Source organism: Corythoichthys intestinalis, chromosome 6 (genome assembly GCF_030265065.1).
Source record: "Corythoichthys intestinalis isolate RoL2023-P3 chromosome 6, ASM3026506v1, whole genome shotgun sequence".
Lineage (NCBI taxonomy): Eukaryota > Metazoa > Chordata > Actinopteri > Syngnathiformes > Syngnathidae > Corythoichthys > Corythoichthys intestinalis.
In genome coordinates this window covers 4924550-4950296 of record NC_080400.1, presented here as the reverse complement: position 1 = coordinate 4950296, position 25747 = coordinate 4924550, and the positions used below count along the sequence as shown (strand labels likewise).

The 25747-nt window shown below is 39.7% G+C and overlaps 1 protein-coding gene across 1 annotated transcript in view; it reads right to left on the bottom strand.

Moving 5' to 3' along the window:
- Window positions 1-25747, bottom strand: part of gbe1b (glucan (1,4-alpha-), branching enzyme 1b) — a 227469-nt gene that overhangs the window by 115698 nt on the left and 86024 nt on the right. The window contains exons 7-9 of the mRNA XM_057838476.1: window positions 23774-23983; window positions 3511-3626; window positions 3326-3453 (exon numbers count right to left, since the gene is read on the bottom strand). Coding sequence (XP_057694459.1) covers window positions 3326-3453; window positions 3511-3626; window positions 23774-23983 — 454 coding nt within the window. The remainder of the gene's footprint in view (window positions 1-3325; window positions 3454-3510; window positions 3627-23773; window positions 23984-25747) is intronic.

The following is a 25747-nucleotide window of genomic DNA, read 5'->3' as shown; positions in this document are numbered from 1 at the left end:
TCCAATTGGTTTTGGCACATTTTTTGGGTCACTTCCTGTTGATTTTAGGGTCACTTCCTTGTAAACTCAATGACCATCATTGACACTACGAGGCGTCCAATCCATTTTTGATTGGGAGGGGCATTTCTGGGTCATTTTCTATGGATTTTGGGTCACTTCCTTTGATTTTTAGGGTCACTTTTCTTTTAAACTCAATGACTGCCATTGACACTGCGAGACGTCCAATCCATTTTTGACTGGGACGGGCATTTTTGAGTCATTTTCTATGGATTTTGGTGAACTTCCAATTGGTCTTGGCACATTTTTGGGTCACTTCCTGTTAATTGTAGGGTCACTTCCTTGTGAACTCAATGACTGCCATTGACAGTGCCAGACATCCAATTCATTTTTGACTGGGAGGGGCATTTCTGAGTCATTTCCTGTGGATTTTTGGTCACTTCCAATTGGTTTTGGGACATTTCCTATGGATTTTGGGTCACTTCCTGTTGATTTGCTTATATTTTAGGGTCACTTCCTGTTGTTTTTAGGGTCACTTCCTTGTGAACTCAATGACTGCCATTGACATCGTGAGACATCCAGTCTATTTTTGACTGGGAAGGGAATTTCTGAGTCATTTTTGGTCCCCTTCTGTTGATTTTGGGGAAAATTTTGAGTCACTTCCTTGTTAACTCGATAACTCCCGTTGACAGTGCTAGACGTCCCATCCATTTTTGACTCGGTGAGCCATTTCTGATTGACTTCCTGCAGGTTTTGGAACACTTCCTGTTGATTTTTGGAATATTTTTGGGTCTCATCCTGTTGATTTTGGGACATTATTGGGTCACCTCCGCTTGATTTGGAGGCAATTTCTGGGTCACTTCCCTGTGAACCCAGTGATTGCCATTGACAGCGCGAAACGTCCAATCCAGATTTGACTAGCAGGGACATTTCTGAGTCACTTCCTGTTCACTTTGGGTCACTTACTGTTGAGTTTGGGACTTTTTTGTCACTTCCAGTTGATTATTGGCATTTTTGGGTCACTTCCTTGTTAACCCAGTGACACCAATTGACAACGCAAGATATCCAATCCCTTCTTTTACTGGGAGGGGCATTCCTGAGTCACTTCCTGTTGATTTGGAGTCAATTTTTGGGTCACTTCCTTGTTAACTTAATCACTGCCATTGACAGTGCGAGATGTCTAGTCCTTTTTTTGACTGGGACAGGCATTTCTGAGTCACTTCCTGTTGATTTTGGGGCATTTTTGGGTCACTTCCTCGTTAACCCAGTGACCGCCATTGACAGCGCAAGATGTCCAATCCATTTTTGACTGGGAGGGGCATTTGTGAGTGACTTCCTGTGGATTTTAGGTCACTTGTAATTGATTTTGGGACATTTTTGGGTCACTTTTTGTTGATTTTAGGGTCACCTCCTTGTGAACTCAATGACTGCCATTGACAGCACGAGACATCCAGTCCATTTTTGACTAGGGAGAGCATTTCTGAGTCATTTCCTGTGGATTTTGGGACATTTTTTGGTCACTTTCTGTTGATTTGGGGGAGAATTTTGAGTCGTTTCCTTGTTAGCTCAATGATTGCCACTGAAAGCGTGAGACGTCCAATCCATTTTTGACTTGGAGGGGCATTTATGAGTCACTTCCTGTGGATTTTGGGTCACTTCCTGTTAATTTTGAGACCATCAAGTAAATGAATTAGGCGTCTAGCCTCGCGCCATCAATAGCAGCTAATGAGTTAACAAGGGAGTGATTTTTTTGTCACCTTTTTGGACCGATTTGTGTCAAAAATAGGCTCTGCTATCATTTTAAAGTGCATGTGACACAAAAAAGCATGTTTATTTCATAATACACGCGGTATTTTATGCTACTGAATGATATGGACCGCTTGGATGTGTGTGGAAGCGATCGCTATATTTATTTAGTTTTTTGAATCCCGCGCCTGAAAATGAGTGACTTCCGGCTTCGGTCTTGCATTGAGGAGGAGGGCGCTGTGACATGTATGGATGAAGGCGTCCTCTTCACTATACAGCCGTACTGTTGTGTATAAGGACTAACGATTAATACGTTTATTTTTCGCATCACACCAGCCTAACGGCTGCAGAAAAATATTGCTGTATGAGGGAGAGGTGTATGCGCCTTTTTGGAGTTTCAAAAGGTTCCCATTCACCGTGGATATTGGCCAAAACAAGCCCTACTACTGTGGGACCATTGGACTTACGAGGAAGTGAGTAAACATCTTGTTTTGTATTCTGTCAAATATTAATACAGCGATTACAAAGTAAACACTACAAACTTTCTTTAAGTAAAGGACTACTTATGTTTGATCATTGATAGGCATGTAAAAAGCTCTCCTCATGCACATTAGCTGCACGTTAGCTGCACAACAACTGCAGCTGCCGTCCTCCGGGGAACGAGCTGTAAATTGCTCCCCGCCGGGCGGTTTGTCAAATAATCCGGGCTAGTTATGTGTGATTTTCCGCTTTGAAGACTTTGAAACATCACTCGGTTCGGGTTAGCATGTCAGCTAGCTGTTACGCCTCTTGGTTTGTTTACATTTTCCGAAGCCGGGGAAGGGAAATGACATATGTCCGATTTAGGTGTCATAAAATATCGTTTGGGAGGTGCGACAGTAAAGGTGAAGTTGACATTTTTGACCATTACGGAGTAATTTTGCCATGTCGTCCTGAAAAAGTGCATTTTTATTGTTTCATATTCCATTTAGCACAAGACTTATTTGTCAGGACCATGCCATTTATTTAGCAATTGGGGAAAATACTTGGATAAAAAGAGTATCCTGTAAAAATACTGAAGTAAAGAGACAGAAACAATGACATTTTGCAACTTGGTCTTGGTCGTGTTTTCCTCGTCGTGAATAGTTCCTCCTCGACGGGCTGACTGGTCCTTCTCAAGCCATTTATTTAGCTATTGGGGAAAAATACTTGGATAAAAAGAATATCCTGTAAAAATAGCGTTTTCTTCGTTCTGAATAATTCCCCCTCAATGGGCTGAATAGTAAAACCGATGAGCCCAGTCTCTCGCTGACGGGAGCAATCTTTTTTTCTCCTGTCGTATGCTCTTTTTAAGTCACCTGTTGTGACAAAAAGTTTTTTTTTGTTTTTTTTCTCAATACTTTGACCCAGTAATATTTGAATTCGCCTGGAAATGTGAACAATTTGGAAGGTCAAAAAGCGTCATCGCCAATCCTCCTCGCAGTGAAATCCCGTCGCCTTTTTGCATTATCTCCTAATGATGCCGAGGAATACGCGCCGAGTGATGAAGCGCTCTCCGCTAACAGCCGCCGCGGGCCAAGTCGCCGTCAAGGACGACCTTTACCTCCGCCACGGTGATGCAGTCGGGATACAGCGTGTGAAGGATGTGGTTGGCCAGCATCAGGTACACCAGAGAGTCTTCGTCCACGTGAAGGCCGAAATACTCGCTGTAGTCGCCCGAGAAAGCCACGCCTGAGGGAGAAAAAACGACGGTGATCGGCGTAGACGGTCGGCGAACGAACGTCTTACCGATTCCGTGGTGATGATACAACATCGAGGTGACGCCGTCGAATCGGAATCCGTCAAACTTGTACTCCTCCATCCACCAGCGCAGGTTGGAGAGCAGGAAACGGAGGACTTCCCAGCTGCGTTCAAGGGCAGAAGTGTTTTTGAATTATTCACGCAGCTCGTTGCGCGCTTTCAACAACAGAAATTTATTTTCACCATTGCAGGATATTCATATAGTGATAACCAAATCAAAAGTTCATCGCTTGTAGACGTCCAATCCATTCGGTTAATTTTCTTTTTTTTTTTTTTAAAGCCCCCCCCCCCCCCCCCCAAAAAAAAAATCTTCAGATTATAATAAAGATATTATATAATATAGGTTTTAATTTTTGAAATATCTATATTTGTTTGTATTGAAAAATGAAATTGAAAAATACAGCAAAAATGGGAAAATCCGAAAATTAAATATTAATAATATTAAATTTAAATTAGGGCTGTCAAAATTATCGCGTTAACGCGCCGTAATTAATTTTTTAAATTAATCACGTTAAAATCTTTGACGCAATTAACGCACATGTCCCGCTCAGACAGTATTCTGCCTTTTGGTAAGTTTTACAGTGAACTCTTGTGGTTGCTTTGCGACATGGTTTATTGCTTTTTTGCCAGTTCAATATGGCTGCACGACGTCTCGGGCTGACGCCTACGTTGTAATGTTGTGCTTATATGATCCTTGGACAAGATTTGTCCGTAAGTATGGTTGTTGTAAAGAATGTACATATTATGTTAGTAAGCGAAATGTTATATTTTTATATGAGATGCTTTTTGTTTATGTTTAGTGAACCTGTATAGCGTGCTAAGCTAACGTTGTTGCTAATGCAATGCTTGTGTACTTTTTTTTTTGTAGTTTTACGACGGTCTAAAGAGGACAATGGTTTGAGGCTATTTTATTAATAAATTAGATGAAAAAGGAAGAAGTCTGATTATTAAGGCGTCGTTCACTAGCTGTCTAGCTTTGGAAAAAGTAGACGCTTCGGAGTGAGGACAGCATAGACAGATTTAAATGACAGTAGAGTGAAATGCCCACTACAGTCGTTATGTACCGTATGTTGAATGTACAGTGGGGAGAACAAGTATTTGATACACAAATACTTGTTTTCCCCACTGTATATATCCATCTTGTGTCTTATCTTTCCATTCCAACAATTTATTTTACAGAATACAGTGGTACCTCTACATACGAAGTTAATCCGTTCCAGGACCATGTTTGTAAGTCGAAATGGTCGTATGTCGAGCAGGATTTTCCCATAGGAATACATTATAATTACATTAATTCGTTCCACAGCCCAAAAACCTTCACTAAATCCTTAAAAAATACTGCTGGTACTATTACAAATGGCAATTACACATAGCAAAACAAATAAATTATAAATCAAAATCAGAATAATAATAATAATAATTCCTGTATTAATGTAACGAATCGGGTTCTAATGTGGCGGACGTTTTTTGCTGACCGTGAACGCACCGCGGGGCTGACGTGCCAGAGACAGACCGTTGAGCTTGAGTTTCACTTTCACTTTGAATGTTTTCTTGAGAACACCGTCAATTGCGGCAGACAGAAGGTGTTTTTGTTTTGAATAAGTTGTGAAATAAATGATAAAAACGTGGCGAAGTTGGCGATTTCTCTGGAGATGTTACCACAATAAGAATTGTCAGCTTAACTTATAAAGACTGGCGAACGATGGTCGGAGGAGGACCGTGGAGATGTATTGTTGAGCCATTTCACGGATGCCCACCCTACGCTCATATTTTTCTGTCATTTGCATCTTCATTTAGAAGGTAAGCGTCAACTTTTTCCTTGTTTCACCACCTGTACCAAGCTTTTCTGAAACCAGTGTTGATTTGTCACACAAGAAAATCCGCCGTGCATTCGTCTGCGGTGCTGCCATTGTCGTCCTATTTCGAGCATGTCGTCGGATGTAGAAACAAATGGCGAGTCAAATTTTACGTCGGATGTCGAAAAGTTCGTGTGTCGAAGCGATCGTATGTAGAGGTACCACTGTATATATATAATTTACAGAAAAATATGGCATATTTTCTAGATGGTTTGAATTACGATTAATTAATTTTTAAGCTGTAATTAACTTGATTGAAAATTTTAATCGTTTGACAGCCCTAAAAAAATATATTTTTTATAGATGGTTTGAATTGCGATTAATTACGATTAATTAATTTTTAAGCTGTGATTAACTCGATTAAAAATTTTAATCGTTTGACAGCCCTAATTTAAATATATGGTGGAAATCACAGTAAAGACTGAAAAAGCAGTTTCTGCTCTTGAACCCCTCTTTAAAAGAAACTGCTGTATTTTAAGCAAAAAGAACTGTTGTGTTTGATAGAACAATATATCCATATGTTGCCATAGCAGATTTATGGCGCATTAAGCCCCCAAACTATTTTAATTTGTCTGTTTTACCCTGGAAACCCCCGTTTACAGACGTCGCGCAACTGCTTTTGTTTCAACCCAGCCAAAAAAAGCTCAGTAATTATATTTCTTATTCAAAATGTCTGTCGTTTTTAGCTTAGAATCATTAATTGATGTCTAATATTTAGTAAAAAAACGACTTTAAAAAATGATTCACCCGCATATTTTAAACTTTTAAACAAATTTCGTCACGATGAAAAAATTGGCGTCTGTAAAAGAGTCATGGATATCTACCTCATAATTATGGTTTAATTTTTATTTTTTTTTGTTCCTGTTGAATTTCCTCAATATGTTAGATGATAAATAATCGATCCAAACAAAGATAAATTGAAAAAAAAAAAAAAAAAAAAAACATTTAAAAGAGTAGGTATATGAAAAAGAAAATCTCGACCACTCCTTGATGTCTGCGATTTCTGACCCTTGTTATATGACCATGTTTAACCCATAAAATCCCCCAAAAATTCAGCTGTGGCCATTCACAGCTGTGTCTTGACACTCAGTGATTTTGGATCGAAACAAAGTAAGTACGCAATAATATCTCATTAAAATCATGGCGTCTTTAATTATGCTGTCGCGTCCTCTCACCTCTAGTTAGGGTTTTGTTTTATTTATTTTTTTATTTATTATTATTATTATTATTTTTTTAAAATAATAATAAATACAAAAATTTTCTTCTCCCAGAAAATTAAGATTTTAAGCTTTTCAATGATGTATCACACATGCAAACAGTATATATATATATATATATATATATATATATATATATATATATATATATATATATTCAACTTTTTTATTTATTTAAAGTAGGGCTGTCAAAATTATCGCGTTAACGGGCGGTAATTAATTTTTTAAATTAATCACGTTAAAATATTAGAGTGAAAATGCCCACTTGTTAATTGTGTTTTATGGAGTTTTGCCGCCCTCTGCTGGTGCTTGGGTGAGACTGATTTTATAGGCTTCAGCACCCATGAGCATTGTGTAAGTAATTATTGACATCAACAATGGTGGGCTACTAGTTTATTTTTTGATTGAAAATTTTACAAATTTTATTAAAACGAAAACATTAAGAGGGGTTTTAATATAAAATTTCTATAACTTGTACTAACATTTATCTTTTAAGAACTACAAGTCTTTCTATCCATGGATCGCTTTAACAGAATGTTAATAATGGTAATGCTATCTTGTTGATTTATTGTTATAACAAATACAGTCCTTATGTACCATATGTTGAATGTATATATCCATCTTGTGTCTTAACTTTCCATTCGAACAATTTATTTTACAGAATATATATATAATTTACAGGAAAATATGGCATATTTTATAGATGGTTTGAATTGCGATTAATTGCGATTAATTACGATTGATTAATTTTTAAGCTGTAATTAACTCGATAAAAAATTGTAATCGTTTGACAGCCGTAATTTAAAGACAAATTAGTTTACCAAAACTTACCATTATTTCTTTATCAAATACATCACATACTTAATTGTACATTTTTTTTGTATTAATAACAAAACAAAAAAAAAAACTAGTAAATATAGAAAATTTAGTTGAAAAACACAGAAAATTGGAAAATCCTAAAATTAAAAAACTCCCCAAAACAAAGAGATAAATGGAGAAAATAATTATAAATAATTATAAAATAAAAAAAATAATAAATATATATATATATATAGATACATATATTCACACACTGGAGCTGTCCCGACGAGTCGACGTCATCGATGACGTAAATAATGCGTCGTCATGCACAACATCCCGTTGAGGGTTAATAAAGGGTTAAAAAAAATATGCTTGGAAAGTTGAGAATGTCAGCAAGCGGGGAAAGTGGCACAAAGCCAAAAAAGGGCACCAGAGTGGCCAAAACATTGACTAATTTCAACGAAACAAAGGAGGGTACACTGTTGTGTCCTGTCTATTCAATGCCAAGCTTGGCTGCACGTTAGCTGTGAATGAACACCTAAAGCGCTGTCACCCAGTTGTAATTTTGGAAGACGACAAGAGACAACAAGCCGGCAGAACATAAGTCCATCCAACTAACTAACAACATGTTTTATTTAGGTTGCTAGGCCTCGCGCGATATGCAATGAGTCCATATATCGCACGGTAAATAAAAATGAGGGCGGTAATATTCACGGCTGGGTCTTATCGGATATGGCGTATGAGACTACAGTTCCTTTCACAGATTTATTAGTCATTACCATGTCGTAGAATTTAAGTTTGGACATACAAACTAAGGAAACACATCTATATTAATTAGCATTGCTACATTGAGGCTAATGGGGAAAAAAAGACAACCTACTTCAACATTTTATAAAACATTGGCAGTCTTCTCCAAAAAGCAAACTTGCAGTTGAAAGGTGACACTTCAAATATGAAAAACGTGATCATGACCAACAGGAAGTGACCCAATATCAACAGGAAGTTACCCAGAAATGCCACATGATCAACAGGAAGTGACTCAAGATCAACAGGAAATTACCCAGAAATGCCTCATAATCAACAGGAAATGGTCCGGAAATGCCTCATAATGAACAGGAAGTGACTCAAATAATAAAAAGTTACCCATAAATGCCCCAAAATGTGTGAGTGACCCGATAAACGGGAAATTACCTGGAAATGCCCCATGATCAACAGGAAATAGCCCGAAAATGACTCATGATCAAAAGGTAGTTACCTAGGAATGACTCATGATCAACAGGAAGTGACCCAATGTCAGCAGAAAATGACCTCATATCAACTGGAATTTACCCACAAATGCCACATGATCAACAGGAAGTGACATGTCAACAGGAAGTTACCCAGAAATGCCTCATAATCAACAAGAACCGACCCAATGAACAGGAAATTACCCCTAAATGCCTCATAATCAACAGGAAGTAACCCAATCTCAACAGAAAATGACCTGATATCAACAGGAAGTTACCCATCAATGCCCCATGAGCAAAAGGAAGTGACCCAATATCAACAGAAAGTTACCCAGAAAGGCCCCAAAACCAACATGAACCGACCCGATAAACAGGAAATTACCCCTAAATGCCCCATGATCAACAGGAAGTGACCCAATGTCAACAGAAAATGACCTGATATCAACAAGAAGTTACCCAGAAATGCCCCATGATCAACAGGAAGGTGTAACTTCCTGTTACCCAAAAATCTCACATGATCAACAGGAAGTGACCCCATGTCAACAGGAAGTTACCCAGAAATGCCTCATAATCAACAGGAACCGAACCAATAAACAGGAAATTACCCCTAAATGTCCCAATATCAACAAGAAGTTACCCAGAAATGCCTCATAATCAACAGGAAGTGCCCTAATGTCAACAGAAAATGACCTGCTAACAACAGGAAGTTACCCAGAAATGCCCCATGATCAACAGGAAGGTGGGTAACTTCCTGTTACCCACAAATGCCACATGATCAACAGGAAGTGACATCATGTCAACAGGAAGTTACCCAGAAATGCCTCATAATCAACAAGAACCGACCCAATGAACAGGAAATTACCCCTAAATGCCTCATAATCAACAGGAAGTAACCCAATCTCAACAGAAAATGACCTGATGTCAACAGGAAGTTACCCATCAATGCCCCATGAGCAAAAGGAAGTTACCCATAAATGCCACATGTTCAACAGGAGTTGACCCAATATCAACAGGAAATTACCCAGAAATGCCTCATGATCAACAAGAAGTTACCCGGAAATGTCCCAATTTCAACAGGAAGTGACTCACTAAATAGGAATTACCCAGAAATGCACCAGAATCAACAGGAAGTGACCAGTGAAGGTTTCCCTCACCATAAACTTTCAGCTTGACAACATTTCATGTTTATGGTAAGAGCATGAACTCAGTGTCTGCCATTGACAATAATAGATGTCCAATTGATTTCAACTTCAGGGAGGGGGCTGTGATTACTCAATTTTTAGCCTAAGCCGCTCATTTGAGGCAAATCTTTACCGTGTTGCCATGGAGACTAGAGTTAAAAGCCTTAGACTTGATGAAAAGCTGACATTTTCATAGTGGAGGGCCCCCAAACACTCTTAGAAGCACTTACTTGAATTGGAATATTAGCCTCGTAAAATTATGTTAATTTGTTCCCGAGAGAAAATTGCCTTTGTTGCATCACAGTTCTGCTTCATGTACATGGATGTTCCATTCTGCCTTCTTAAAAAAAAAAAAAAAAAAAAAACAGTAATACAATATAAAAAATAATAGAACGACCTTTAGAAAATAATTGATGGTAGCTTTACATGTAATGCAAAAACTTTTTAATATGCCTTTGATTTTTTATTTTCCGCAATGGCGTTCCTACAGTTTTTGTCCAAATCACATCTTTTATACATTAAAAAAATAAATAAATAAAGATTCTAAAAAGCACTTATGTTGTAAACGCCCCCCCCGAAAAATGTACGAGTCGGCCAAAATTTGCCAAAAACATACCGATTCATTTCTAATGGGCAAAATTTCCCTTTCATTTCCAATGCAGGCATGCAAACTGGTTAGCGGTGAAAAAGGTGACAAAGTAACATGGACATACGGCATGCGCGGAAAAGTGCATTTCATAGTGCAACCAGAGACATCTCGAATTTCACAAAGTACACAATAATTTAACATATACAAGTCTAAATCTCTCATCCTGAAATCAGAACATATAAGACGCATTATGTAGCAAATTATACAAAATCTAAATGATACAATATACAGTATGTCCCATTTGCATTAAGCAGAGAACAGCTGTACTCCCGTCTCTCATTATTGTCAGTCATTTGTTGTCACGAGAATAGAGTGGCGGTGATAGGTCTAGGTCATGGGACTAGAGCAGGGGTCCCCAACCTTTTTTGCACCACGGACTGGTGTTATTTGGGTCTTTTTTTCACGGATCGGTGTTCTGACAAATTTTGCAACCCATCAAAAATTGCAATGATGTGGTTCTGTGCATGCGCGTAACGTTAAACATACAGTGCTGCTCAAAAGTTTGTGAACCCCCTCAACATTTTGGAATTTTCTATTATTTCAACCTGATTTCCTAATCAATCAATTCAGTCGTTTTTTTTTTTTGTTTTTTTAACAGTTGTGTTGTCGAGACTAAATTAAAAAGAGTTTTCATCAACTGATGTAGGTGCAAAATTGAACTGTTTGGTCACAACCAAAACCGCCATGTCTGGCGAAAAGTCAACACTGCATACCACCAAAAGAACCTTCTCCCAACAGTGAAGCATGGAGGTGGGAATGTCAAGATCTGGGCTTGCTTTTCATCCTCAGGACCTGGACAACTCCACATAGTCCAGGGAATCATGAATTCTGAGGAATATTCATAACCTGACGCCATCTGTTTTGAAGTTAAAGCTTGGCAGAAGGTGGATCATGCAACATGATAATGATCCAAAGCATTCCAGCAATACAACCAAGGAATGGCTGAAAAAGAAGAAGATTCGTGTTCTGGACTGGCCCAGTCAAAGTCCTGACCTAAATCCCATTGAAATGCTGTGGCGGGACCTGAAGCGAGCAGTTCATGCCAGACGCCCATCAAACCTCTCTCAACTGACTGCGTTCTGCAAGGAAGAATGGGCAAAAATCCCCCAAAGTAGATGTGAGAGGCTGATTAGTCACTACAGAAACCGTTTGGTTGAGGTAATCTCTGCAAAAGGAGGCGCAATATCCTATTAACTGAAGGGGTTCACATACTTTTGCACACATGATATCTGAGTTTTTCTTAAATCAACCACTTTTGTTAAATAAAGAATGACAATATAACTATTTCTTTTGTTTCAGTCCATTATTTGGAATGTCAGTATTGTGGATTTGGGTATAACTTAACATTTAATAAGGTTATTTTAGTTTTTTTTACAAAAAATCTGACCATCGCTGTGGGGTTCACAAACTTTCGAGCAGCACTGTAGCTGCAAAATGCACAAATGCAGCGATTCCAAAGTAAACACTACACAAACTTTCTTGAAAGAAAGGAATATTAACTTACATTTGATCATGGAAGGACTTGTAGAAAAGTTCTCCACAGATACATCCTGCCAAGTTAGCTGCACACCGCTCTCACCATTAACGACTTTGCCTTGTCGTTAAGCATTAATTAAGAAGCCCACTTCACAACGATACGATGTTAGAAATTGCAGCAAGGTTTTCAATGCTGTCATAGCGATGTCAGGATATTCCGCAATTACTCTAATACAAGTTGATCCTCCTGTTGCACAGACACGCTCGAATCACTCGGTTTATTCAAGAACGGGTCCCGAATCCACTCCTTCGTCGTTCGTGGCTCATCGAGGTTGTAGGCTCGTCAGGTGCCCTTTTCGCCGTAAAAATATCTCCAAAGACGTCTGTTTTCCAGTCATCTTCGCTTGTGTGGGGGCTAATTATTTCCGGGAACAAATGTGCTGCGCCCTAATACGTTATTACCGAGGACAAGCGCACATAGATATATTATATACACAAACAAGATATACTGCTAGCAGTCCAATCAATGGATTTCTATGACGACATTCTCATCTATCCCGTAGTATCATATCTACAGTAAACAGGGATATTGGTGTGTTAAGCAGGGGCACAGGGTTAATTCGGCCAGAATGCGGTCGTTATGAAATTATTATTTCTGTGCGGCCCGGTAGTAAATGTGCACCGGAACCGGTCCGCGGCCCGGCAGATGGGGACCCCTGGACTAGAGTGTAGTTTTGAGCATGGACTACAGTTTTGAAGTTAACGGTTTCACTCGCTCGTTGACAGACCCCCACCCCCATTTTTTTCTCCTCGGATCTACGTGATTCAGAAGAATGACCCATTTTGATTTAAAAACGGCGAAATTTCGCCGAAAGGTGGCAAGTTTGCATGCCTGCAATGGCCCTATTTTACATTCATTTCAATAGCACAAAAACTTGTTTTGTTTTCCAACCCGAGTGGCCCAATTTCAACAGGAAGTGACCCTGGAATGCCTCAAAACCAACAGGAAGTGACCCTGAAAGTTACCGCAAAATGCCCCCAAATTGACAGGAAGTGACCCAATATGTACAGGAAGTGAACCCAAAATGCCCCCAAATCAATAGGAAGTGACCCAATAGGAGCAGGAATGACCCTGGAATGCCTCAAAACCAACAGGAAGTGACCTTGAAATGCCCTAAAACCCAAGAGGAAGTGACTTGATATCAATAGGGAGTTACCCAGAAATGAATCATAATCAACTGCAACTAAGCAGATATCAACAGGAAGTTACCGCAAAATGCCCCCATATTGACAGGAAGTGACCCAATATTTAAAGAAAGTGAACCCAAAATGCCCCCAAATCAACAGGAAGTGACCCTGGAATGCTTCAAAACCAACAGGAAGTGACCCTGAAATGCCTTAAAACCCAACAGAAAGTGATTTGATATCAATGGGTAGTTACCATAAATGATTCATAATATCCGAAGATATCAAAAGGAAGTGACCCAATATTTACAGGAAGTGAACCCAAAATGCCCCCAAATCAACAGGAAGTGACCTAATAGGAGCAGGAATGACCCTGGAATAGTCCAAAATCAACAGGAAGTCACTTGATATCAATAATTACCCAGATATGACTTGTAATCAACTGCGACTCAGCAGATATCAACAGGATGTTACCGCAAAATGCCCCCAAATTGACAGGAAGTGACCCAATATGTACAGGAAGCGAACCTGAAATGCCCCCAAATTGACAGGAAGTGACCCAATAAGGACAGGAAGTGACCCAAAAATGTCCCAAATCAACAGGAAGTGACCTAATAGGAACAAAAATGACCCTGAAATGCCCCAAAATCAACAGGAAGTGACCCTGACATGCCCCCAAACCCAACAGGAAGTGACTTGATATCAATAGGGAGTTACCCAGATATGACTCATAATCAACTGCAACTCAGCAGATATCAACAGGAAGTTACCGCAAAATGCTCCCAAATTAACAGGAAATGATCCAATATGTACAGGAAGTGTACCCCAAATGTCCCCCAAATCAACAGGAACTGACCTGATATTTCCAGAAAGTGACCCTGGAATGCTTCAAAACCAAAAGGAAGTGACCCTGAAATGCCCCCAAAGTGAAAGGAGGTGACTTGATATCAATAGGGAGTTACCCAGAAAGTTAGTAAACTAAGCTAAGCTAAGACAAGATAAGCTAAACTGAGCTAAAACAAGATCGTTTTTAAAAGATTATTTGATCAATGTCAAAGTATCTTCTATTTACGCAGTGGCTAGACGTGTAATTCGTTTGAAGTGGAGGGTTGGACTGGACGTCTACAAGTAATGACCTAAGCTAGGCTAAACTAAGCTAAACTAAGATAAAATAGGCTGGACTAGACTACACGAGGCTAATATTAGCTAGGTATTACAAATGGAAAGGACATCTACAAGTGATAAACTAAGCTTGGCTAAACTAGGCTAAGATCTTAGCATCTTAGTTTAGCTTAGTCTATGCCAATCTCAGATAAAATAGACCAAAATATAAGCCAAAATAGACTAAGCTAAACTAAGATAAGACAGACTGTACTGGACCGGACAAGACTGGACTGGACTGGACAAGACTGTACAAGACTAGACTGGACAGGACTGGACTAGACAAGACTAGACTAGGCCAGGCTTGGCTAAACTAGGCTAAGATCTTAGCATCTTAGTTTAGCTTAGTCTACGCCAATCTCAGATAAAATAGACCAAAATATTATAAGCTAAAATAGACTAAGCTAAACTAAGATAAGACAGACTGGACTGGACTAGACCGGACAAGACTGGAGTGGACTGGACAAGACCAGACTAGGCTAGGCTTGGCTAAACTAGGCTAAGATCTTAGCATCTTAGTTTAGCTGAGTCTACGCCAATCTCAGATAAAATAGACCAAAATATTATAAGCTAAAATAGACTAAGCTAAACTAAGATAAGACTGGACTGGACTGGACTGGACTGGACTGGACCGGACAAGACTGGACAAGACTAGACTAGACTAGACAAGACTGGACAAGACTAGACTAGGCTAGGCCTGGCTAAACTAGGCTAAGATCTTAGCATCTTAGTTTAGCTTAGTCTACGCCAATCTCAGATAAAATAGACCAAAATATTATAAGTTAAAATAAACTAAGCTAAACTAAGATAAGACAGACTGGACTGGACTGGACAAGACTAGACTAGACTGGACAAGACTACACTAGACTAGACAAGACTGGACTGGACAAGACTAGACTAGGCTAGGCTTGGCTAAACTAGGCTAAGATCTTAGCATCTTAGTTTAGCTTAGTCTACGCCAATCTCAGATCAAATAGACCAAAATATTATAAGCTAAAATAGACTAAGCAAAACTAAGATAAGACAGACTAGACTGGACTGGACAAGACTAGACTGGACAAGACTACACTTGACTAGACAAGACTGGACAAGACTAGGCTAGGCTAGGCTTGGCTAAACTAGTCAAAGAGCTTAGCATCTTAGTTTAGCTTAGTCGATGCCAATCTCAGATAAAATAGATCAAAATATTATAAGCTAAAATAGACTAAGCTAAACTAAGATAAGACAGACTGGACTGGGACGGACAAGACTGGAATGGACAAGACTACACTAGACTAGACAAGACTGGACTGGACAAGACTAGTCTAGGCTAGGCTAGGCTTGGCTAAACTAGGCTAAGATCTTAGCATCTTAGTTTAGCTTAGTCTACGCCAATCTCAGATAAAATAGACCAAAATATTATAAGCTAAAATAGACTAAGCTAAACTAAGATAAGACTGGACTGGACTGGACTGGACTGGACAAGACTGGACTGGACAAGACTAGACTAGACTAGACTAGACAAGACTGGACAAGACTAGACTAGGCTAGGCCTGGCTAAACTAGGCTAAGATCTTAGCATCTTAGTTTAGCTTAGTCTACGCCAATCTCAGATAAAATAGACCAAAATATTATAAGCTAAAATAAACTAAGCTAAACTAAGATAAAACAGACTGGACTGGACTAGACAAGACTGGACTGGACAAGACTATACTAGACTTGACTAGACAAGACTGGACTGGACTAGACTAGACTGGGCTAGGCTAAAATAAGCTAAGCTATGCTAAGATAAGATAAGATAAACTAAGCTAAGATCAACTAATTGTTGAGTGGGTGAATTAGTCAGAGGAAGCGTTGACGGCACTTGACGTCCAATTCATTTGAAGTGGGAGGGTTAAACGTTCAAATCGATACTATGTCTTCGACTGATAAACCCCATTTCAATTCACAGCATAAGGATGAGGGGACGCTACACGACTGGACGACTATCATCATTTTAGAAGGGTGGCAAGCGCTCATGTTTTTACGGCAGTGCGCGTACCTGGCGGCCATCTTGTGTAGGGCGAAATTCCATTTCAAAAAGTACATAATGCACTAAATCTGCATGTTATTTCGTAATATTGATGACATCATTTTAGTGCTGTATCGAGATTAGCATCTGTATCAGTGCAACACTAGTTTTCCTCCTCCTCGGGGAAGAGCGACGGCAGGCGCCAAGCTAAATGTTACATCACCAATACCGGGCCGGGCGGTCACGCGTGATAAATAGACGAGGTCGTCGACGACTCGGCCGCATCCTCGGGGACCCGGATAATAGCCGGCCGGCACTCGGCGGGAGTTTTTTTTTTGCGAACGCGTCCTGCCACATTAGCGGCCGCGGCGCCATTCATCACGGAGCCCAATTACGCCGGGTTCTCCGGTCGGGGAACAGATAAGCGGCTCAATGAAGTCATCGCTCAGTCTGCGGCGTTAATGCACCGGCAAATTGCAAACTACACAGTGCTCGTGCTTAAGCGTGTGTTGAAACATGGTTAAGGGAGTGTTAATAGAATCAAGAAGTGCTGATGGAGTCGTATTGCTTCTGCCGACGGAGCGGCGAGCGCATAAGCGGATTTTAAGAGGGGCCCAGACCCCCCCCCCCCGGTGGCTGCAAAGTGTCATTGCATGTAATTGACTTTTCCATATACATCAAAGTTGTAAAGCAATAAAACTACAACAAAAATGAATGAAATAAACAAAAATATATTTCTATAATGGGTCAAAATTATTTTTCGAAAAGATCATGTGACTAGCACCTTTTTGCTTTGCATATAATTTTCCCCTCCAAAAAATATGAGGGGAGAGCAATTTTTCAAATGATTTTTTCCTTTGATTGAAAATATTTTTTGGGATTGAAGCAACTTTTTGGGGGGATTAAATGATTTAGACACAAATGTCCTGTTCAAGTGCAAATGTTTCAATCTGAAATATTTTTTCGCATTCAAAAACTTTTTCCATGATTGAAATATTTTAATAAAAAAAAAAAAAAAAAGAAACGATTAATTTTTTTTTTTTAATTTAATTTTTTAAAGAACTTATTTTTTTTATTGAAAAATAAAGACAAAAATGTCCTGGCTAAAACGTGGCCCAAACACAAATCAACATTGCTTCAATAAAAAAAAAAAAAATAAATAAATAAATAAAAAAATCAAAGAAAAATAGCTATCATATCCATTTTTTTTGTTTTTTTGTTTTTTTGAGTTTCAAATTCATTTTTGCTATGATACACTTTTTGGGGGGATTAAAGCGACTTTTATTTTAGTTGAAAATATATATTTTGATTGAAGCAACTTTTTCTGGGATTAAATGATTTAGACACAAATGTCCTACCCATTATATGGCCTAAACACAAAAAGGATTGCTTTTTTTTTTTGTTTGTTTTTTTTTTGATTGAAATGATTTTTCTTTTTGAAAATATATATTTTTTTGAAGCAACTTATTTTTTGATTGAATAATAAAGACAAAAATGTGCCAGCCAAACTGTGGCCCAAAGACAAATCAACATTGCTTCAATCAAAAAATAAATAAATAAATAAATTTAAAAAACAAAGAAAAATAGCTTTCATATCCATTTTTTGTTTTTGTTTTTTGAGTTTCAAATTCATTTTTGCATTCAAACACTTTTTTTCCCCCTTAATTAAAGCGACTTTTATTTTGGTTGAAAATATATATTTTGATTGAAGCAACTTTTTGGGGGATTAAGTGATTTAGACACAAATGTCCTACCCAGGGCCGGCCCAGCCTATACACAGACTATGCAGCTGCTTAGGGCCCCTGACCACTAAGGGGCCCCCAATCTGGCAAATGTTTAATTTGTATTCTATTTTGTTTACTACAGTTTGCTTTATTTGACTTTTGTGAGTTTTGAGACTTGATTACAAGCTTAAAAAATAAAAGTTCTTCCTTCTCTCTTCCCTCTTTTAGAAAAAGGTTTGGCACTATCTACTGTAAGCACTGACAATCATTTGGGGTGAGAAGTTTGAAGTATGCAGTGCAACAAAATATGATTAATATAAAAAATATGGACGTATTGGTTGGATTGCATGTATGGGTTTCACAGTACACGGTGACGAAATGGTGGGCCAAAAATATGGGCCCCTTTGCATGATTTTGCTTAGGGCCCCAAAATGGCCTGGGCCGGCCCTGGTCCTACCAAATATATATGGCCCAAACACAAAAAAGATCGCTTCAATCAAAGAAAACTTTTTCAATGAAAAATTAAGTGTTCAAATGCAAATTTTTCAATCTCAAATATGTTTTCGCATTCAAAAACTTTTTCCATGATTGAAATTTGTCTATTTTTTTATTTATTTATTTATTTTTTTATGAAAGTGATTTTTCTTTTTGGAAATATATATATATATATTTGAATCAACTTATTTTTTTGATTGAATAATAAAGAAAAAAATGTCCAAAAATGTGGCCCAAATACAAATCAAGATTGCTTCATTCAAAAACAAAAAACAAAACCAAACAAAACAAATCAAAGAAAAAATAGCTTTCGTATCCATTTTTTTGTTTTGTTTTGTTTTTTTAATTTTTTGAGTTTCAAATCCATTTTTGCATTCAAACACTTTTTTTTTTTTTAAAGCAACCTTTGTTTTAGTTGAAAATATATATTTTGATTGAAGCAACTTTTTTGGGGGATTAAATGATTTAGACACAAATGTCCTACCCATTTTATGGCCCAAACACAAAAAGGACTAAAAAGTAACTCTTGACAAGCTTTTCAAACGTTGTTGCTGGTATTTTGTCCCATTCCTCCATGCAGATCTCCTCTAGAGCAGTGATGTTTTGGGGCTGTCATTGGGCAACACGGACTTTCAAATCCCTCCACATATTTTCGATGGGGTTGAGATCTGGAGACCGGCTAGGCCACTTCAGGACCTTTTATATGTTTCTTACGAAGCCACTCCTTTGTTGCCCTGGCTGTGTGTTTGGGATCATGGTCATGCTGAAAGACCCAGCCACATCTCATCTTCAATGCCCTTGCTGATGGAAGGAGATTTTCACTCAAAATCTCTCGATACATGGCCCCATTCATTCTTTCCTTTACACAGATCTGTCGTCCTGGTCCCTTTGCAGAAAAACAGCCCCAAAGCATAATGTTTCCACCCCTATGCTTCACAGTGGGTATGGTGTTCTTCGGATGGAATTCAGTATTCTTTCTCCTCCGAACACGAGAACCTGTGTTTCTACCAAAAAGTTCTATTTTTAACACCTAATAATCAACAGAAGGTGATCCGCAAACGCATCAATCAAATGGAAGAGACCTGAAAACACCTCAAAATCAATAGGAAGTGACTTGAAAATGTCTCAGACGCAACAGGAAGTGACTTGACAACGCCTCAAAATGAACAGAAAGTGACCCGAAAAGGCCTCATCATCAACAGGAAGTGACTCGAAAAGGCCTCAGAATCAACAGGAAGCGACTCAAAAACGCCTCAAAATCAACAGGAAGTGACCCGCAAACAACTCAAAATCAACAGGAAATGACCCGCAAACACAGCAAAATCAACAGGAAGTGACATGGACATGCTTCAAAATCAACAGGAAGTGACTTGAAAACGCTACAGAATCAACAGGAAGAGAATCAACAGGAAGTGACCGGAAAAGGCCTCAGACTCAACAGGAAGTGACCCGAAAACACCTCAAAATCAACAGGACGTGACCCGCAGATGCCTCAAAATCAACAGGAAGTGACCCGCAAACACAGCAAACTCAACAGGATGTGACCCACAAACGCCTCAATCAACAGGAAGTGACCCGAAAAGGCCTCAGACTCAACAGGAAGTGACCCGAAAAGGCCTCAAAATCAACAGGAAGTGACCTGAAAACACCTCAAATTCAAGAGGAAGTGACCCGCAAACGCCACAAAACAGGAAGTGACTCGAAAATGCCTCAGAATCAACAGGAAGTGACTCAAAAACGCTTCAGAATCAACAGAAAGTGATCCGAAAACGCCTCAGAATCAACCGGAAGTGACCAGCCAACGCCTCAATCAACATGATGTGACCTGAAAACACCTCAAATTCAAGAGGAAGTGACTCGAAAACGCCTCAGAATCAACAGGAAGTGACTCGAAAACGCTTCAGAATCAACAGAAAGTGACCCGAAAAGGCCTCAGACTCAACAGGAAGTGACCCGAAAAGGCCTCAGACTCAACAGGAAGTGACCCGAAAACGCCTCAAAATCAACAGGAAGTGACCTGAAAACACCTCAAATTCAAGAGGAAGTGACCCGCAAACGCCACAAAACAGGAAGTGACTCGAAAACGCCTCAGAATCAACAGGAAGTGACTCGAAAACGCCTCAGAATCAACAGGAAGTGACTCGAAAACGCCTCAGAATCAACAGGAAGTGACTCGAAAACGCTTCAGAATCAACAGGAAGTGACTCGAAAACGCTTCAGAATCAACAGGAAGTGACTCGAAAACGCTTCAGAATCAACAGGAAGTGACTCGAAAACCCTTCAGAATCAACAGAAAGTGATCCGAAAAGGCTTCAGAATCAACAGGAAGTGACCAGCAAATACCTCAAAATCAACCGGAAGTGACCTGCCAACGCCTCAAAATCAACAGGAAGTGACCCACAAACGCCTCAATCAACATGATGTGACCTGAAAGCACCTCAAAATTAACAGGAAGTGACCGACAAATGCCTCGGAATCAACAGGAAGTGACCCGCAAACCCCTCAGATTCAACAGGAAGTGACTCGCATATGCCCCAAAATCAACAGAAAGTGACTTGCAAACACCTCAAAATCAACAGGATGTGACATGAACATGCTTCAGAATCAACAGGGAGTGACCTGCAAACACCTCAAGATCAACAGGAAGTGACCTGAAAACGCCTCAAAATCAACAGGAAGTGACCTGCAAACACCACAAAATCAAGAGGAAGTGACTTGTGGGACTCTATCAACTATCATAGCAAAGATGCTTTTTTTAGTGGTCGCTTTTCATTAATCCCAACAAACAGGAATATGTTATTTCCAAATTCCAATCATTCATCACGATCAGACCTTTGCGGCTCATAAAAACACACAAATCCAAAAGAACCTTGCCAGTGAAGCAACAATTATTCCTTTGAGCGCGAGCTCAGCATGAAAACACGGCGAGCGGTTAAAAGGATCCCCCCTCCCCCACCCCCGCTCCCTATCGGCGCAATCTAAAGGCACGTCGAAGCGGGACCGAAGCCAAGAATCCCTGAGAGGTGCTCGGATTACAAGTTCCTCACAAGTCTCTCTCATCTGCGTTCCGACGAGAAGGTTTCGTTTTCCTCCGCCCGCCGAAGCCGCCGCCTCGATATACTTGGCCGCCGTTCTCAAGGTGACTTTGGCGTCTTTTAAAGGAAAAGCGGGGCCAATAAATTAGGGCCGCCTCCAGTTTGGGCGAAAAAGCTTTATATTGGCGAGGGAAAACAAAATATCCTCTCGTCTTTTTCAAGGGCGGCAGAGCTGGACGCAAACGCCCGGGAAATTGAAATGAATAATTAATCCGGTTGAATATTTTGGATGGCAAAAGGACAATCCTCTTTCGGGAGGGATAACAAGAAGGATCAGAGTAGAGGTCGCTCAAAGTGGCAAATCTTCATGTGTCCTATCATTTTTACAGATGGGAATTGGCCTTACACTTGTAGAATAAATACCTCGAAGGTAGAAAAGCAAGGTACAGTCCCTGACAAAAGTCTTTTGTCCATTTTGTAGAAAGAATTGCTAATAACCTGACTTTTAATGATTCAATTGGTTTCAGAAATGGCTCATATGAAAGCAAAGACCCTCCCAAATGATGTGGAATGTACAAAAATATATTTGTTTCACTGAAAAATGATTGATCTTTTAATGAAGACATACAGTGCCCTCCATAATTAGTGGCACCCCTGAAAAAGATGTATTTTTTAGCCTCTAATATATATATTTTTTAAATTCAAATAATATGGGACCTTAATGGAAAAAAAGAGAAAAATCCAACCTTCATTACAAGTGCATTCATTCAGTGGGGAAAAAATCCCACATAAAGAAAAAAAAATATTTAACATCAAATAATGTGTGTCACAATTATTAGCACCCCTGGTGTTAATACTTTGTATGGTACAACCCCCTTTTGCCAACAAAACAAGGTCTGGGGACTGAGATGGCCATGGGAGGAGCTTGATTTTGTGTCTGGTGAACCATTTCGGTGTAGATTTGGCCATATGTTTAGGGTCATTGTCTTGCTGAAAGACCCAGTGACAACCCATCTTCAGCTTTTGGGCAACAGATTTTGATTTCAAATGTCCTGGTATTTCAAAGCATTCATGATGCCATGCACCCGAACAAGGTTCTGTTGAAATTCGCCCCCCCGGCCAAGACGCACTCGGGAACAGCGACAGCCCAAAACAAGTGCCGCTCGGCTGACGCTGCCCCCGCACGCGCCAACCGGGAAGGCAGAACTTTGCGCGTCCACCTCTGATATTAACCCTTTGTACTGACTCAATGTTCCAAAAGTTTGAAAAAGACTTGCCGAAAGCAGGTTGACAATTTATCCGTCGACAATGGTCAAAAACAAGGCAATAAACAGACGACGGAGGGACAATTCTGGATCCAAAACAAGGCCCCATGTTTCCGAGCAGTAAAAATCTGTGTTATCTCAGTGTCCAGTCTTTTTAAAGTCTTTGCTGAAGCGGGTCGTGCCGAAGGCGTCTCAGAAGGTGTGTCTGGGCGTTGCTTTTGGGTCTTCCCCTCTGTGGCCGGTTTTGGGCGGCTTAGGTTCATGCGCCGATGGGACACCCGCTCTCAACTTTGCTGTCCGGGCTGGCTGTACTTGTTTTAGAACAAAGCGCTTTGTCCTTGGAGTTTGCCGGGAGAGCTGATTGCAAGAGTTGGTGCGTCAATCTTGTTCGTGGCGCACGCGTTGGGTTTCTGTGATAAGACGGCATTGTCTATCTCTTCTATTTCTTCTCATTAAACTATGGTGTGCTATTTATTTTATATTAGTAGTGCACCGTAAATTTGAAAAGGATTCTATTTCCTGATTAATTACACTACGTGTGTTAGAGTAATGCAAACAGTTAGACGGTGCCTACGAGAAACTACAATTTTTCTCATCTCCCCCTCATTACCCCGGATAAGCTTAATCACTTTACTGTGTCAAAGAGCATGTAGTGGAGTCTGCTTAAACAATAGTTAGATTAATGTGTTAGACTAATGCAAACAATTATATGGTGTGTGCGATGACGGTATCTTGTCCCTTCAGTTCCCAGGGCCTTTGGAAGCGAAACAGCCCCACAGCATCACTGAGCCACCCCCATACTTCACAGTGGGTATGAGGTGCTTTTCAGAATGCGCATTTTTCGTGGCACGCCAGATCCACTTAGAGTGTTTGTTGCCAAAAAGCTCAATCTTGGTCTCATCTGACCAAAGCACACGGTCCCAGTTGAATCCTGGGACCGTGTGTATTTTTGTGTGAGACCAAGATTGGTTTTAGACTAAGAGAAAGTACCTGGAGTAGTTGAAGAGGCGGCTGTCCCAGAGTGCGTGCTCCCCTCGGGGCGGCGAGTGGAAAAAGCACGAGTCTGAGCCGTCAAACTCGTTGAGGCCGTCTTCCGTGTTCTTGGACGCGTGACTGTGCACCACGTCCAGCAGCACCACGATGCCCATCGAGTGCGCCGTGTCGATCAGCTGCTTCAACTCATCGGGGGTGCCGTAGCGACTGAGGGGGAAGCCGCAAAAAACGGGTTATGTCGAGGATGAGGAGTTCCGATCGATCGGCATCCGATCATGTCATTTTCAAAGTATCGGAATCGGCAAAAAAATATCGGACATGCCTTTTTTTAATATATATATATATATATATCTTTTAATTAAATTGTTTTTTAATTGTATGTAACGTTACAGACAAAATGTCTTACACTCATCCAGAGTCTAGTTTTGGCTTAAAGTAGGGCTGTCAAATTTATCGCGTCAACGACGGTAAAAAGATTAAAATATTTAACGCAACTAACGCATGCGCCGCACTACCCACTCACACATTGTCGCGTTCAATTTATAATGGCCCCATCTTACGTATTCATAGAATTAAAAGGCAGCGTAAAATGAGTAGAGAGAATTTTGGCAGCCTTTGAAGCCTTTTTTTAATTGGCTAAAGCCTTACAATCCCTCTCTCAACAATTAGAAAATTCAAGGGAAGCAATGTGGGGAAGAAAGGTAGAAGTTGATCTTTTTCTTAACACCCTATGTTATTTCCCAACGCAGAGAAGATTTATCAATTGGTACCACTGTGCGCAGTCATGGTTGCACTTCCCATCATGCATTTGGGCAGACGTTAAATGGCTACAGTATCATTTACTGAAAGCTCAACAAATACACTAGATGGCAGTATTTAGTCACAATATACAAAGTCACATTTATCCTTTAAGAATTACAAGCCTTTCTATCCGTGGATCCCTCTCACAGAAAGAATGTTAATAATGTAAATGCCATCTTGAGGATTTATTGTTATAATAAACAAATACAGTACCTATGTACTGTATGTTGAATGTATATATTCGTCCGAGTTTTATTCATTTTTTTCTTAATGCATTGCCAAAATGTATATGATCGGGGAAAATTATCGGGAGTGATTGGAATTGAATTGGGAGCAAAAAAAAAAAAAAAAAAGCAATCGGATCGGGAAATATCGGGATTGGCAGATACTCAAACTAAAATGCTAAAATGATCGGATCGGGAGCAAAAAAACATGATCGGAACAACCCTAGTTCCGAGTATTGTGTGAGGACAGAATATTGATTTTGCTCTTTGCGAAAAAGAAACTATTGGATTTTCAGACTATAAGTCGCCTCTGTGTATAGAAATCAAGTCGGCAGATATCAACAGGAAGTAACATAAAAATGCCCCCAAATCAATAGGAAGCAAGCAGATATTGGGTCACTTCCTGTTGATTTGGGGACATTTACAGGTCACTTTCTTTTCAACTTGCTGGCTGCTATTGACAGTACTAGACTTTCCATCCATTTAGCTTAGGATGACCCAAAAAATCCATAGGAAGTGACCCAGAAAATATCCCAAAATGAAAAGGAAGTGACTCAAGAATGCCCATCCCGGTTAAAATGGATTTAACATCTAGCACTGTCAATAGCAGCCAAGAGGTAACAATGAAGTGACCTGCATATGTCCCCCAAATCAACAGGAAGTGACACAGAATGACCCAAAAATGAACAGGAAGTGACCAGATAATATCTCGGAAATGCCCCTCCCAGTTAAAATAGACTGGACGTTTAGCACTGACAATGGCAGCCAATGAGTTTAAGAAGTGACCAAGAATATATCCCAAAATGAACAGGAAGTCACCCAGAAAGACCACAAAAAAAACCCAACATGAAATGGCCCATAATTTACAGGAAGTGACCCCGGATGACCCCCAAAAAAATCACCAGGAAGTGATCAAAATATATCCTAAAATGAAAAGAAAGTGACT